At 33.9% G+C, this 16,342-nt stretch overlaps 2 protein-coding genes, 1 long non-coding RNA gene and 1 other non-coding gene across 5 annotated transcripts; all 4 read right to left on the bottom strand.

Moving 5' to 3' along the window:
- Positions 1–4,538: 4,538 nt before the first annotated feature.
- LOC135799206 (uncharacterized) lies at positions 4,539–9,830 on the bottom strand. Of its 2 annotated transcripts, XR_010549953.1 has the most exons (4): positions 9,519–9,830; positions 9,347–9,384; positions 5,156–5,202; positions 4,539–5,093 (listed from the first exon to the last, which is right to left on the bottom strand). It is a non-coding gene; the product is annotated as an uncharacterized lncRNA (long non-coding RNA). The 2 variants fall into 2 exon arrangements; XR_010549952.1 differs by lacking the exon at positions 5,156–5,202.
- Positions 9,831–10,880: 1,050 nt separating this feature from the next.
- On the bottom strand, positions 10,881–13,141 carry LOC135798810 (juvenile hormone esterase-like). The gene is made up of 2 exons (XM_065311775.1): positions 12,719–13,141; positions 10,881–12,658 (listed from the first exon to the last, which is right to left on the bottom strand). Exons 1-2 carry the CDS (start codon positions 13,139–13,141, stop codon positions 11,369–11,371), a joined length of 1,713 nt encoding a protein of 570 aa, XP_065167847.1. The 3' UTR covers positions 10,881–11,368.
- On the bottom strand, positions 10,882–11,070 carry LOC135799920 (U2 spliceosomal RNA). Its single transcript, XR_010550085.1, has one exon. It is a non-coding gene; the product is annotated as a U2 spliceosomal RNA (small nuclear RNA).
- LOC135798811 (esterase B1-like) lies at positions 13,118–14,820 on the bottom strand. The gene is made up of 3 exons (XM_065311776.1): positions 14,695–14,820; positions 14,094–14,627; positions 13,118–14,039 (listed from the first exon to the last, which is right to left on the bottom strand). The coding sequence occupies exons 2-3, from the start codon at positions 14,598–14,600 to the stop codon at positions 13,248–13,250; spliced, it is 1,299 nt and encodes a 432-aa protein (XP_065167848.1). The 5' UTR covers positions 14,601–14,627; positions 14,695–14,820; the 3' UTR covers positions 13,118–13,247.
- Between the last annotated feature and the right edge of the window lie 1,522 nt (positions 14,821–16,342).

The raw sequence follows: 16,342 nt of genomic DNA, 5'->3' as shown, positions 1-16,342 counted from the left end.
GTTGCTATAAACCGTTCTCCTGATCATTTTATTTTAGTAAAATTTTACTCTTGGACTTATAGTTTTTCCGTTATTTGGAAAAATCATATAATACTTTTCAGCAGAAAACTTTCAGTTGAAATTTACAATTTTTTCAACTGAAGTTGCAACATAACGTTTTTACGAGCCTTTTATTTTAGTATAAATTAGAATTCAGTTGGAATTGTTCATTGCTTAAATATAATCCTATATAGTATAGCAATACATGTTCAAATTAAATATCACTTAAATATTTGATGTCAAATCGACAAATCTTTTAGCATAAGAAATAATAATTTCATGTTTTGAATTTTATTCATTTATTAATTTTATTAATCTAAATCCTGGGACTACTATCTGTTGCATTCATAGATGGCACTAGGATGTACTAAAATGCATAAAATTGAGTTATACGACTTATTTTTATATTTGTCGACAAACGTGGCCACGAGAATAATTTTGTATACAATGCTGTTATCGGCGATTCGATATAAAAACTTTTTATCGCATGTGTCCCGCGCGCTGTCTTCTCATGCCGCATCAATGCATCTACATGCAGCATATTCTAGTTTCGATCTCAGGTATCGTGTCTATTGCAAATCGCGTAGGTAGTTTTATCATGAATTGTTGCGACCTTGTTTGCTTTGCTGAAGCACATCTTGCAATATTTTAATACTTTGCCTTATAAAGAATTTCTCGTAGATTATTATTTTTAATAAAAATTGCACTTTTTAGCACTTTTAGTCACGTTTTTTTGCCCGTTTACCCCACGAAAATCTTTCACCATTTGAAATTAGACATATCACCACTCGAATTTTAATTTTTTATTAGTTTATATATTTTAATTGCGGGACGTATCCTTTTATCGGACTCTTATTTTCTAAAATTGCATTGTATTCGGTCATCAATTGACTATTTTGTTGTAACATGCATCTGCAGTGTTTTGTTATTGATTAATTTGTGCGTAATTTTTATATGTTTGCGTTTGATGTTTACATTCCAAATGCATATCGTTGCCATGATGTTTCCCGTCATTAGGAGGTCCTTTCGTACTTGAGTAAACAACTTAGCACTGCATTGGCAAGTTTTTATTAAGTTGTATTTTTCGGTCAAATGTTTTATGATCTGCGTGTTGCATTAGCTCGCAAATTATGAGTGCCTTGTTTATTTTAATTGCGGGTAATATAGAAAACGAAGGAAACGACAAAGTTTGCCTCTTTTTCGCGTTTTTCAAATCACACACTGGAAAACAGGCCATATCTCGGGAACCCTTTGTCATATTTTAATTTTTTTTTAATTTATAGCGCAAGAGTGTATTTTTAAAATGCACCCCTGAATTCCCGCAAAATTTGATCGCAACTGCCTCAAAATGGCCGCCAAAGTTACTCCTTCTATTGTTAATTTTCAAAACACGCGGTGGAAAACAGGCCATATCTCGGGAACCATTTGTCATATTCTAGTTTTTTCTTAATTTTATGATAGGATAAGAGTGCATTTTTACAATGCACCCCTGAACACCCGCGAAATTCAGGCGTAACAGTCTCAAAATGGCCGCTACAATATTTTTAATTTTTTATTTATTTTATGATACATAAATATATATATATTTTATGATACGGCAAGAGTGCATTTTATATATAGTAACTATATATATATATATTGGATACCGCAAGAGTACATTTTTAAAATGTACCCTTAAGCAAATTCCGTAACGCGAGTTATATTGAAAGTAGAAGTGACTCGGGTTCAGAGCACCGTACGAAGGTAGCGATAGAAGTGACTCGTGTACAGGGCACCGTACGAAGGTAGCGGTAGAAATGACTTGTGTTCAGGGCACTGTACGAAAGTTGCGGTAGAAGTGACGCGTGTTCAGAGCACCGTATGAAGGAAGCAGTAGAAGAGACTCATATTCAGGGCACCGTAGGAAGGTAGCGGTAGAAATGACTCGTGTTTAGGGCACCGTACGAAGGTAGCGGTAGAAGAGACTCGTGTTCAGGGCGCCGTACGAAGGTAGCGGTTGAAGTGACTCGTGTTCAGGGCACCGCACGAAGGTAGCGGTAGAAGTGACTCGTGTTCACGGTGGTCGTTTTAACCCAGGAAATTTATTTATTTTATACTTTTATCTGATAGAGAATTTTCCAAAAGTTTATAATCTTCAATCCGTTGGTCGCTAACGTTTTTAGTTTAAATGATATTCGTTATCAAAAATACTTAAAAAAATACATGACGCAGTACCCCCTTTTTGCCCGTTTAAGTGAATATTTAAAGTAGCCGCGATATTGTGAACACCAATTACTTAAATATCTAAGGTATACAGTAAACTTTTACGAGAACAATAAATTATTTATTTGTAATGGTAAATTAAATTCCTGTTTTTGTCAATCTTATTACATCCCAAAGTAAATATATTCTTTTCTTAGGCCGAGAAATATTGAAAGTAAAAGTAGATTCCGTGTATATGTGCTATATCAATATTGTGAATTTTAGTTTCGTCTTCTCAACTACGTGTTTATAAGTACGTTTGTACGAGTATATAAACAACTTTGTCCGACTGACGCGTGTTATCGCTGTGTAGCTGCCTTGCTACAAGTCGTGCACACGGCAGTCGTTTCACCGCGTGGTCCGCGAATGCGTCTCACTACCCGCTACGCGTTTTCAGACTTCAATTAATCGTCGTGTATTCTTTTCGTCAACAGCAAAATATTCGTAACAAACATATGTGGCTGTTTTGTTTGATTAGTTGTGGCGGTTAGAGTCTCCTTAAGTGAGAAATAAGTGTCCGTTAATCCCTGCGCTAATTTTCAGTTGTTAGAATATATTACAGGATAGAAAATATTAAAATTTAAGTGTATTATTTTTGTAGCACCTTTTTGCTCAATTTTCCCGATGATTTTCGGGTAAAATATCTGATTTTATATTAAAATACGTGATTTTTACTGGATTATACAATTTTATATAATGAGTTTGACATGTTTCGCCCTGAGGGCATCTTCATAAATTTATGAACTTTAATAAATAAATATTTTTAAACTATACAATGGATTACGTATACATAAATGAAAGTAATAAAATATTGTTTTAAACTTGTAAAATTCCCCTTTCTTTATTGTGAATATTGACTCCCTTTGTAGTTTCTAAAATTTTTTTTTGACACCCATTATATTAGTTTTTCTAACAACCCGTAGGAAACCACCTTTAGTTGTGAGTTTTGAGTGTTCTCTGTTTTGATTGATGGGATTTTCTTTCTAGAACACCCTGTATGTATGTTTTCCTCTGTGTCCGGGAAAATTTTGCTTTACCTGTTGTTTTTGGTATTTTCCCCTTTGCACTTTGAATTTTCTTCCTGCAACACCCTGTATATTAGTTTCCCTGATCGTTGAGTGAGCGGCGTTTGTTGTGTTGAGAGTTTTTGTTTGCACTTTAAATTTTCCTTTTGGAACACCCTGTATACCCTCGTATATGTGTCCATTTTCATTCATCTAGAAGATTGGCTATTTACTAATTTAATTTTTCCGCCAGAACTTTATGAAGTAGTACTTGCCGGTATGTGCGCGACTATGCAGGTCGTAAGTCCTGTTTCAATATGGCAACATGTATTCTGTTGACTTGTAAAAAATAAACTTGTATTCTATTGTTAATTAATAAATAGTAAGATATATGGACTTCTTTGATTTGTGTACCCCTTCTATCATTTCAGGAACACGTCTTTAAGAGAGTTTCCTCTCTCAGGGGATGATCCCCACTATAAAAGTTGTTAAGGTATCCTGTTGTGATTTGTGTGCTCCTTCTTTCATTTCTTCTTTTCATTTCAGTCACCTCTCTTGAGGCGGCTTTAAACTTAGAAATATTTTACAAAACCATATAAGGATTGTCTTTATAAGGAGTTTCCCCTCTCTGGGGATGATCCCCCACCATAAAAATTGTTGATATGCCTGAGAATCCTGGGGATGAAGCGTAGAGACATCGTAGCTGTAGGATGGGCCGGGAGCAATGGACACATCGAAGCAGTGGGCTGCGCAGAATTTAAAAATTCCGCCACCCTTAATTATTATTCACTTTTCTTCCTGTACTCTCTTCTCTTCTTGCTTCTCCTGCTGCTCGCTCTACTGCTGCTATTCTGTACTCCTACCACATCATCTTTATTCTTATTATTCCCAAGTTGTTTCTCTGAACTGCCGTCTTCTCGTACTTCGTTGTTGCCCGGAACTGCATTTGAATTTCAACTTTGATGCATAGACAACCCACATTACTCGGATTTATTTTCATATTTAAGAAAACATCCTTGCTCTACTGGGATTCGAACCATGAACCTCTAATTTGCAAGTACAGGTACATGCACCTGAGCCACCGAGCTCTCTTATCTTACCATATTGGTTTCAGGTATAAATGTTGCACTTTCATCTATGTTTGTAAGAAAACAATACTTGTTTTTCGCCACGCACACAAATTTAAACCCAATATTATTTTTAAACGATTTCTGAAAACGACAAATGGGATACAAAAATAAATAAGCTTATAAGTATAATATTAAATTGTCATTTATTGGAGTTCATACAATCAGGAAGTAAAATGCCTTGGCTTGGCCAAATACAACCCGACGGACACTTTAATTTAATTTTTATACCGAAAAACTCAAACGATTTCACTCTGCATGTGAAAATACCACATTTTCGAATTTACTAATGTGTCACTCCCGCAACAATTTAATACAACCTCACGGAGAATTTAATTTAACACCTCCAGAGACGTCCCCTTTGCGAGCTAAAGCTAGACAACATTTAAAAAGGACGCGCTCAAGTTTGTGCGCAATGACTAAAAGGACATACGTATTACGAGCATGTGTGCAGTACAACACAAACCCCAAATGATACCATACCAGTATTTCACGCGTTGCAACACTAAGACTATTGATGAAGATGAGAAAAATCTGCGAAATAAATTACATTATCGAGGGAAAGTGTGGGAAGGGGTGCCATTATTTATTTTATTTTAAATTGGGAGTCGACCAACGAAGCGAATCAAATTCGCATTCTAATTTATCTCGTGACTCGGTCATCGGAACTCGAAGGCGATAACTAAAACAGAGAAGAGAACGAGAGTTAAAACAATGCATCAATAAATATGAAATTCCGCTTACCAAATCGCATGAAAAGTTTCACAACAAACGACGAAAATTGCTTGGATCTATTAAGGCAATAGCATAGATATTTTCACATATGCATATTGAAACTATACGGTTAGTACTACGTTCGTAGTATTTAGTACGGCAGTACTAAATATATGCGAATATATTAAAATATAAATTTAAAGACATGCCATAAGTACTGTCATATACGCAAATTGAAATCTTACAACCACGTGCCACAGTTCCAATTTTTGCAATTAAATCATGTTAATATTACAGATGTTTACGTTAGATGTTCATATTGTCACATGGTTGCTGCCATCGAATATTCTAATAAATAAAAGAAAAATGTGTTTGGCGATCACGTAGGGCAAAATTTCGCAAGGGTACAAAACTGCATCTTCATAAAAGGTTCCCGAGATATGGCCTGCTCTCCACGGCGTGTTTTAAGAAAAGCAAGAAAAGGTGAATCTTTGGCGGTTATTTTGAGGTCAATACGACCAAAATTGGGTGGGTTCAGGGATGCATTGTAAAAATGCGCTCTTGCCGTATTACAAAACAAAGAAAAAATTAAAATATGACAAAGGGTTCCCGAGATATGGCCGGTTTTCCACCGTGTGTTTGGAAAATTGCAAGAAAACGGGTAACTTTGGCGGCCATTTTGAGGCAGTTACAATCGAATTTCGCGTGAATTCAAGGATGCATTTTAAAAATGCACTCTTGCCGTAGCATAAAATTAAAAAATAACTTAAATATGGCTAAGGGTTTCCGAGATATGGCCTGTTTTCCACCGCGTGTTTGGAAAATTGTAAGATTAGGCGTAACTTTGGCGGCCATTTCGAGGCAGTTATAATCGAATTTCGCGGTAATTCAAGGATGCATTTTAAAAAAGCACTCTTGACGTATCATAAAATAAAGAAAAAATTAAAATATGACAAAGGGTTCCCGAGATATGGCCTGTTTTTCCCAGCGTGTTTGGAAAATTGCAAGAAAAAGCGTAACTTTGGCGGCCATTTTGAAGCCGTTACGATTGAATATCGCAGGAATTCAAGGGTGCATTTTAAAAATGCACTCTTGCCATATCATAAAATGAAGAAAAAATTAAAATATGACAAAGGGTTCCCGAGATATGGCCTGTTTTCAACCGCGTGTTTGGAAAATTGCAAGAAAAGGCGTAACTTTGGCGGCCATTTTGAGACAGTTACGATCGAATTTTGCGGGAATTTAATGGTGCATTTTAAAAATGCACTCTTGCCGTAGCATAAAATAAAGAAAAAATTAAAATTTGACAAAGGGTTTCCGAGATATGGCCTGTTTTCCACCGCGTGTTTGGAAAATTGCAAGAAAAGCGTAATTTTGGCGGCCATTTTGAGGCTGTTACGATCAAATTTCGCGGGAATTCAAGAGTGCATTTTAAAAATGCACTCTTGCCGTTCAATAAAATCGAAAAATAACTTAAATATGGCTAATGATTTCCGAGATATGGCCTGTTTTCCACCGCGTGTTTTGAAAATTGCAAGATTAGGCGTAACTTTGGCGGCCATTTTGAGGCAGTAACGGGCGAAGTTTGCGGGAATTCAAGAGTGCATTTTAAAATTGCACTCTTGCCGTATCATAAAATAAAGAAAAAATTAAAATATGACAAAGGGTTCTCGAGATAGGGCCTGTTTTCCACCGCGTGTTTGGAAAATTGCAAGAAAAGGCGTAACTTGGGCGGCCATTTTGAGGCAGTTAAGATCAAATATCATTCGATAAGAAAGTGCAAATTGTGTTCAAAACAAACACAATTCTCGTATCGAATGCCAACGTTTGCTGATAAATATAGAAATAAAGAATACAATTCTATTTTATGATTTATCGTTCAGGCAAGTGACATCTCTGAATGCTACAGATAGTAGTCCCGCAATTAAAATTATTAAAACTGATCAAAAATTAAAATTTGAGTGATATAATTCTAATTTCTCAAGGTGAAAGATTTTTGTGGGGTAAAAGGGCCAAAAAAAGTGCAATTTTTTTTACTCAATTCTTTCAATTGCGAATATCTCGTAGACTAAAGGCGGTAGAAAGGAAAGGATTGAAAAATATTAATCTAGGAGAAATTCTCTAAAAGACAAAGTATTAAAATATTGCAAGATGTGCTTCATCAAAGCAAACTAGGTCGCAACAATTGATGATAAGACTACCAACGCGGTTTGTAATAGACACGATACCTGCGATTTAAACTAAACTAGAATATGCTGCATGCAGCAAGTTGATGCGGCGTGAGAAGACGGCGCGCGGGACACATGCGATAAAAATTTGTTTATATCGAATCGCTGATAACAGCACTGTATACAAAATTATTCTCGTGGCAACGTTTGTCGATAAATATAAAAATAAGTCGTATAACTCGATTTTATGATTTTTAGTATATCCTTGTGCCATCTATAAATGAAACAGATAGTAGTCCCAGAATTTAGATTAATAAAATTAATAAAAGAATAAAATTCAAAACATGAAATTATGATTTCTTATGCTAAAAGATTGACCGATTTTACATCAAATATTTAAGTGATATTTAATTTGAACATGTATTGCTGTACTATATAGGTTCATATTTTAGCAATGAAGAATTTGAATTGAATTTTAAACACAATTTATACTAAAATAAAAGGTTCGTAAAAACGTTTTGTTGCAACTTCAGTAGAAAAATTATATAAATTATAAATTTCAACTGAAAGTTTTCTGCTGAAAAGTATTATATCATTTGACCAAATTACGGGTAAACTATGAGTCCAACAGTAAAATTTTACTAAAATAAAATGATCAGGAGAACGGTTTATAGCAACATCCAAAGTAAAAACTTAAAATGATCAAATTTAATTTTTTTGTGGAAAATGTAAGATCACATTTAATCAAATTGCGGGAAAACTATGAGTTCAAGAGTAAAATTTTACTAAAATAAAATACTGAGGAGGCCTTTCCATAGCAACATCCAAAATAAAAACTTTAATTTTAGAAATTAAAATTTTCTGTGGAAAATGTAAGTTCACATTTGGTCAAATTAAGGAAAAACTATAGGTCTTAGTGTAAAATATCACAAAAATAAAATGCTCATGAGCACTTCCTACAGAAACATACAAAATAAAAACTTCAAATTTCCAAATTTAATTTTTCTGTGAAAAATGTGTTTACAGTTTACCAAATTGCGGGAAAACTATAGGATCAAGAGTAAAATTTTATTAAAATAAAATACTGAGGAGGTCTTTTTATAGCAACATGCGAAATAAAAACTTTAAATTTACAAATTTAGGGGAGGTCTTTCTCTAGCAACATGCGAAATAAAAACTTTAAATTTACAAATTTAAATTTTCGGTAGAAAATGTGACCACACCTTTGATCAAATTACAGGAAAACTATGAGGCCCAGAGTAAAATTTTACTAAAATAAAATACTCAGGAGGACTTTCTATAACAACTTCCGATATAAAAACATTAAATTTACAAATTTAATTTTTCTGTGGCAAATGTAAGATCACATTTAATTAAATTGCGGAAAAACTATGAGTTCAAGAATACAATTTTACTAAAATAAAATATTCAGGAGGACCTTCTATACTATAGAATCTATAGCAACATCCAAAATATAAACTTTAAATTCACAAATTCAAATTTTCTGTGGAAAAAGTGTTTACATTTGATCAAATTACAGGAAAACTATGAATCCAAGAGTAAAATTTTATTAAAACAAAATGCTCAGAAAGACCTTCTATAACGACTTCCGAAATAAAAACTTTAAATTTACAAATTTAATTTCTCTGTGGAAAATGTGTGTTTACATTTTATCAATTTGCGGGAAAACTATTAGTTCAAGCGTAAAATTTTACTTAAATAAAATGCTCAGGAGGACTTTTTATGGCATAATTCCAAATAAAAACTTTAAATTTTCAAATTTAATATTTCTCCGGAAAATGGAAGTTCACATTTAGTCAAATTACGGAAAAGCTATGAGTCATAGATTAAACTTAATATGATGAAGTGTTCAGAGCGATGTTCAAAGCTGAACATCCGTAATAAAAATGTTTGAATTTCCATTTTCAAATTTTCTGCGGAATGCTTGACCGAAATTTTCACGAAAAGAAGTTTAAGATATTTCATTCTCTAATTGCTGGAAAACCGTAAAATCGCAAAATAGATACTAGCAACAATGAAAAATTTCACTCACCATTGTATCGAACACTATAAATCAAATGCGAGTAGATTCTGAAATAAACAAGAAACAAAACATTAGTGATATAATTTCGGACAATTTTGAAATGAATCCGAGTTCCGGAGGAACCCAAACTTTGCCTAAAAAATGTCTTATTTGCCATAATTATTTAAATATTAATATTTACCAGGTAGAACAACCGCCCGTCGTGTTCTGCTGAAGACAAAAATGGTTCGCACAACTCCAAAATATTATTTACAATCACACAATATGGCCGAGTGGCGTCCGTCGGCAACCGATCCCAGATACATGCGAAACTGTATTAAACACACCAAACATTAAATTCCGAAGATTACACACGTGATAAATATTTAGCGACTAAAACCCGTCTATTAACACTAAATTTCAGCAAATATAACGCGATATAACGAATTTACAACACGAAACACGAATATCCATTCAAGTATTATTACTTATCGCATGAAGTAAGAGTTGTGAGCCGGCTACACAACAACTGGGCACGTCGACTTTCACTCGCAGGAATATTCTTAGCTTAAACATGCATTATTGCGCCATCTGAGGTTACTTTTGAGTACCTCAAGAAAATACAAAGTGTGTCAAAAAGTGTGGCGTGCATATGAGGCAGTAAGTGATTGGCTATGAGTCAGTGTATGGTCACGCAATTAAATGGCAGGGCCCGTGTGTCATATGTACACGCAACTGCGCATGCACCACCCTATCTAAACGAATAGCAATTTTAACACATAACTGAAATTATTGAAATACAATGGTAGTACGAGAGGGTGAGTATAAGCTAAGTAAAGTTAAGTAAACACTTACTGTACGCTATACCCTTACAATATCGTTTTGGCGATAGCACATAACTGAAAGCTCTTCATGTAGATGTCGCTAGAATGTAATAATTCAAAATAAATGAACTAAATATTGCAATTTTAATGTAAATATTCATCAATTTAGCAATAAATAAATTATACACTGCATAAATAATCAATGAAAGAATATATTCGTCATAAAATCACGTATTTTCTTTAAAATTGCATCAAATCTCTTTAAAAACTACAAAAAAGCATCAAAACATTCAAATTTTACTCTTTTAGTAATTTACTCTTGAAATTAAATTCATATATCATTTTAGTTAAAAAGAAGCGGTCTAAATATTAATTAATTCATATTATTTTCCGTCGGAAACTACCTCTATCAGGTCAAATCCACCGCTACCTTCTCACGGTGCCCTGAAACTAGTCACTTCGACCGCTAACAAATACAATCCGGCGGAGAATTTAATTCCGCATCTTTCGGGGCCGCGCTGAAGGTACTAACTAAGCTGCCAAGATCGCCTACAAACTCGTAAAAATACAAATATTTCTCGAAAATGGTGGCAAAGCGATAAATCACCGGAATTCACTCGGAACTCGAAAGCGATTGCTAAAACAAAGAAGAGAACGAGAGTTGGATCGGTGTTGACGTAGCTGATGTCGAGCTGAGGTAGCTCTTAAAGATATATTACAAGGTTTATTCTTAAATAATCTTAAATGTGGGCCGATCCCGGAGGTACTGCAATACCGGGCCAACCCGTGATGTGAGTGGAGCAAGCCCCTAACTCTCATCCATGTCCAAAAATCAGTTTAATATACTGGACCCGCATGCGGGTCGTATCAGATATTAAGCTGATAAGAACAGATACTACACTTTGATCTTAGCCGGAGCCGAGAAGCGATAACCATCATTGATTTTCAGGCCCATATATAATGAACTTTTCAGGTTTTGGGCATAGAACTTATTTTACCGCCCTCTACAAGTAAAGGTACACCCTAGATGCACATACTAAAGCCTACAACCCGTTTTACAGTATTAACCCCAATCGTTAATAAATTGTACAGCAGTCAATATTTAATATACAATTCTCACTTTTTATCTTTTGTATTATATTTATTTTCTTCGTAGAATACGTAATCCGTAGTTTATATTATAATCATTTAAATTTCATTTAAGTAATGTACGTTTAATGTATTTTTATCATTTTCCTGGCGCATATTTCTGATACATTCTCTCCCAAAAACCAAAATTCTTATTATATTCTTTGCCTATCCACATATTTGTATTATTTAGCATTAAAACATTAGCACTGGCTTTACGATATGGTTTCCACTTAACATTCATCAATAAATTATCAGAGAATGGCGTAGGATTGGAGTACTTAATGAAATTTGCTTGCAATCGAATCATCCTTTTCATCCAAGTCTCTTCTAAACTATTTGGAACTATCTGAGGACTCAGTAGTTTATTGTAAATATAAGTATCGTCATCGGTATGACATGCACCATCCACATTTGCTATAGTACTATGAGTTAATTTAAAAACATTCAGGTTTGTGTCCAATCCAAAATTCATCATGTAAATCTTCTGATATTTACTCGCGAATTGTAGTGTACGATATGCTGCGTGCTTATACCAAATGTCACCCCAAAATTCATAATACGGATATTTAAAACTATTATTATTAAAATAATAGTTTTCGACTTCATCAACCATCAAACTATGATTCACACCAAACAATGATGGCACATGAATAGATATATTTGTCATCTGCCACAAATTCGGAATTGCGGACGAATTAAAAACCATGCCTTCCATGTTTGTATTGCTCAACATCATTGGAACACGATTAAAATTGCCTGATTTAGTAGCACTCAATAAGGAATCACTTATAAAACTCAAATTACTTGGCTTTTCAATGTACAACCCCGAATACATTGGTTTATCCAAATAAAAATCAAACCAATGTTTGCGTTCTTGAGCTTTATATAAATCCTCAACGGAAATGTTACGTAAATTTTGTATCATACTAGTAAAATTCTCTGTATTGATATCAAGTTCTTCGGCTAATTCAATGGCGGTGTTCCATTTTAGTGGTTCTAATGGAGCCAGTACAGTATTACTCCGTGAAATGATTTTATGAAAAAGTCCTTTTGATAGCGGCGAGTATAGATGATAATGCGCTGACAATCCACCTGCACTCACTCCACTTATCGTCACCGAATAGGGATTTCCACCAAATTGCATGATGTTATTTTGGATCCACTTTAAAACCATTACTTGATCTCGAAATCCGTTGTTAGGTGTAATTAAAGTTGAGTTTCCAAGCGTTAAAAAACCAAACGCTGATAGACGATAGTTTATAGTGACAATTACAATGTTTTCTGTGATGAGAAGTTTTGGATTGGCGTTGGAAAATATCCCGGATGATCTAAAGAATCCACCAGGGTGAATATAGACTACCACAGGTTGCAAATGTGAATTATTTAACTAAAATTATGTAATATTTCCAATTATGTAATGATATATCTATATTGTATTAAATCTTACTGCATTTGTGTAGACATTCAAGTATAGACAATCTTCCTGTCCAACAAATGTAGGTCCAGCGGGTTGAACACATTGGGGTGATTCGCGTGTACCATCCTTTACTCCTACCCATGGTAGTGATTCTTTAGGAGGAAGAAAACGTAAATCTCCAATAGGTGGTTGCGCATATGGCACTGATTGAAAAGCATAATACAAATTATTGTTGTAATCCTGTAGTTCCAAACCCGAAATGTATCCATTTGCAGTTTTCACTATAACTTCTTTTGGAGTATCAATTGAAGTCACTGTATATAAATTAAACAAGAAAACTTGTGCATATATTTGTATTGTATGCATGACAAATGAAATTATGACTCTAACATGTATTGCGCACCAATGTTTAAAACATAAACAATGCGATTGTTCATATGCATATATTTGCATAAATTATTTATAAACACTCAAAATAAACATATTGTGCGTATGACTTTTGAAACTTTTAATTGTACTTTTAACTCAAGATTATATTTTATTAATTACTTTATAGACCTCAATTTGAAACTCGTTTATGTGTTTTATAAACATTGCGCCAAAAGTCCCATACTTTTTTATGTGGCTCATTACTATTCACCACTTTATCATTAATAATATTTATGTAAACAATGTCATTTAAATCAGTTATTTTGATAGATTTAAAGGTATCTTCTTCGGATGCAGGTTTTCCATAACGTGCGAAATTTGTCCAGACTTTAACAGCTTGTCGAAAACTTTTCTCTTCTAAAGAATCACGCTTGAAACATGGCGCGTAAGGCGTTCTGAATAAATAACCCAACTCGTCCATATGACTTGCTCCTGGATATGTACCTGTGACTGGATGCATGCGTTTGAAGAAATTTAAAGTGGTGTCCGATGATAATACATAGAAGTATACGTTATGATTAGCGGCAAGATGTTTTTGAATCGATTGTAAGTATCCAGTGACAAACCAAGGTCCTAAGCCATACTCTGAAATAGCTCCGATGTTGGTCGTCAGATCAATTTGTCCGTTTTTGAAGAAAGTATCTTTGATTGATGCAAGTAAATTTAGTCTTTCATCATGGGATAAGTCAAGATCAGCGGGAATAGTTTCGTTGAGATTGTCAAATATAAAAGCAGTTCCAGTGTAAAGGCGTTTTTGAACTTGAAAAATTAACGTATCATTGTTGTTGTAACCTAACATTAGCGGGACATTGTTGCTCGCTTCTGAAATCATTTCTATGATTGGTTTTGGAATGAATGCTGGTTCGTTGGTTTGTGTTTCAATCACTGGTGAATAGTCTATAGGAACATCAACTCTCACGCCCTAAATAAAAAAAAATTAAAAATAAATTTAACACATTATTTTATGCTGAGTTACCAATTCTCCAGGAGATTGTATTTTTGTTACAAACTCCTTCATTGGAATTTGTTGTAGTTTTTTGATAATATCAGCTGTGGACTTCTCATCAATTTTAAAAATCTCCGCAATTTTATTACCCGTCCCAAGATTTCCACGATTCCAAGTGTTTAAAGCGCATCCGCTTTGAGCAATGACTCGATGAACAAGTCCTTTAGACATCGGTGATAACATTAACATGTGCACACTAGCGCCACCAACGCTTTCACCAAATATAGTAACCAAATGTGGATCTCCACCAAAATGTTCAATATTTTCTTGTATCCACTGGAGGGCCATTACTTGATCCTTTAAATGAGCATTGCCAGGAACACCTTGAGTTTGATCTTCAAAGCTTAGCGCGCCCAGATACCCCAAACGGTAATCAACAGTCACCAGAACAATGTCTTCAGTCATAAGGAATTCGGGACCATATGACAATGAATTTCCTGAGCCAACATAATAACCTCCGCCATGAATATAAACCATTACTGGTCGCTTACTTTTTTTATCAATCTAAATATTATAAAATTAAGTACAATACACAACTATTTAAATATTCCCTTATAAATTAATATCTTACTGATTTGGTGTACACATTCAGATAGAGGCAATCTTCCTGACCCACAAGATCTTCATAATGAAACTGTGGGCATATTGGGGCAGGTATAGTTCCATTTAAGATTCCATTCCATGATTTAGCTCTTCGAGGTGCCTGTAATAATACATGATAAATAATTCACATACATTATTTGAAACAATTAAAGGCACCTTAAACCTTAACTCATTAATTGGTGGTTCAGCATATGGTATGGATTGAAAACTATAGAATTTTTCATTGTCCAAATCAAATAAAGTTTCACCTAAAATTTTACCATTGCCAATTTCAACCACCACATTTGCTTGTATAATTTGTATTAAGATTGAACAAAAACTATAAAATTTAACGGCATGCACAACATCTTAGTACTCGTACAATACAAACTGTGAGTTGAAATGACAAGGAATCCTAAAACATTTTGGCTTTATAAATATTTATATCTTTATCGTTCCTTATATTACATATTATACAGTGTAACGTACGCGTGAAAACATTCCATTAACAATTAGTGGAAATATTCAGTAGTCTGGTATTAATTGCAACAATTACAGTAAATTAATTCTTGCATAAGAGTAGAAGTTTACAATATTTGATATCTTGATATGTTAATTATAATTAAATTATTTAAAGAAATTATGAAAATATTTGAAATTTAACATTCTGTATATGAGAACACAACGTTTGACCTATTACGAGTATATCAGAAACAAAATATGTGTATTATGCAATCAATGTTTTAAGGTCTGAACACAAACATTAATTATTTATTACAATTTTCTTTAAACTTTAACTTTTGTTATTGTTGATATAATTGTTCATTAAGATTTGAAACTGGTTATAATAAAAATTGTTGATACATCACAAGATGCACAAGATTGCCTTTGTTGAAATGTAGAAAAGGTTTTAGTATAAAAAACTTAATATTTTTTGTAATCTGCTGTTTATCTTTTAAATTACATTTTCAATGAAGGGAAGTTTTTAGTAATTATTGGGGGTGTGTTCTATGAGATAGAAGTACTTTTTCGAAAATAAGACTTCACCACATTTGTAGTGATTTAAGAATGGTGCTGATTGATACTTTATATCAACTAGTATTGAGCGCAAAATACAGATGGTAGCGCTAGGCTCGTTTTGAACTACGTTCTTGATTAACTTCTGCAGATGTTCTTACTACCCACCAAAGTGTGGCGCCACGAGTATATTATTAAAGTAAAGTAATGATTTAATTTAGTTTGGTTTAAAAACGTGCTTTTAACTATACTAGACTTGAATCTACAAACCATATCACTAGTTTAAATTTGAATCCACCTAAATTCAAATATATAATAATTAAAACATAAAATAAGTTGGAAATAGTAGCAGTAGAGTAAATTTGGCATTAATCAAATTTGTTGTGAACTTATTTCACAACTGTCCCGGAATTTTTGGGATAAGAATCAACGTGGCAGATTAAATCGTTCTTTCGGCGGATGCCGACAGCGATCATGAAGCCATGCGCCATGGGGACCTGGAAGCAGGTGCTCGAAGGAGCCCCAAGGGGCTGCATGTATATGCATATTTTATTAAGACATTAAGCCATTTAGACACTAATAACGCATAAATATTCCACAACGCGATGTGCCCGCCTGCT

The sequence above is a fragment of the Atheta coriaria genome, unplaced genomic scaffold (assembly GCF_025399875.1).
Source record: "Atheta coriaria isolate IRGN ID8LTWV9N9 unplaced genomic scaffold, Caltech_Dcor_3.1 hic_scaffold_9_pilon, whole genome shotgun sequence".
NCBI classification, from domain to species: Eukaryota; Metazoa; Arthropoda; class Insecta; order Coleoptera; family Staphylinidae; genus Dalotia; species Dalotia coriaria.
This window is presented reverse-complemented; position numbering and strand designations above follow the sequence as displayed.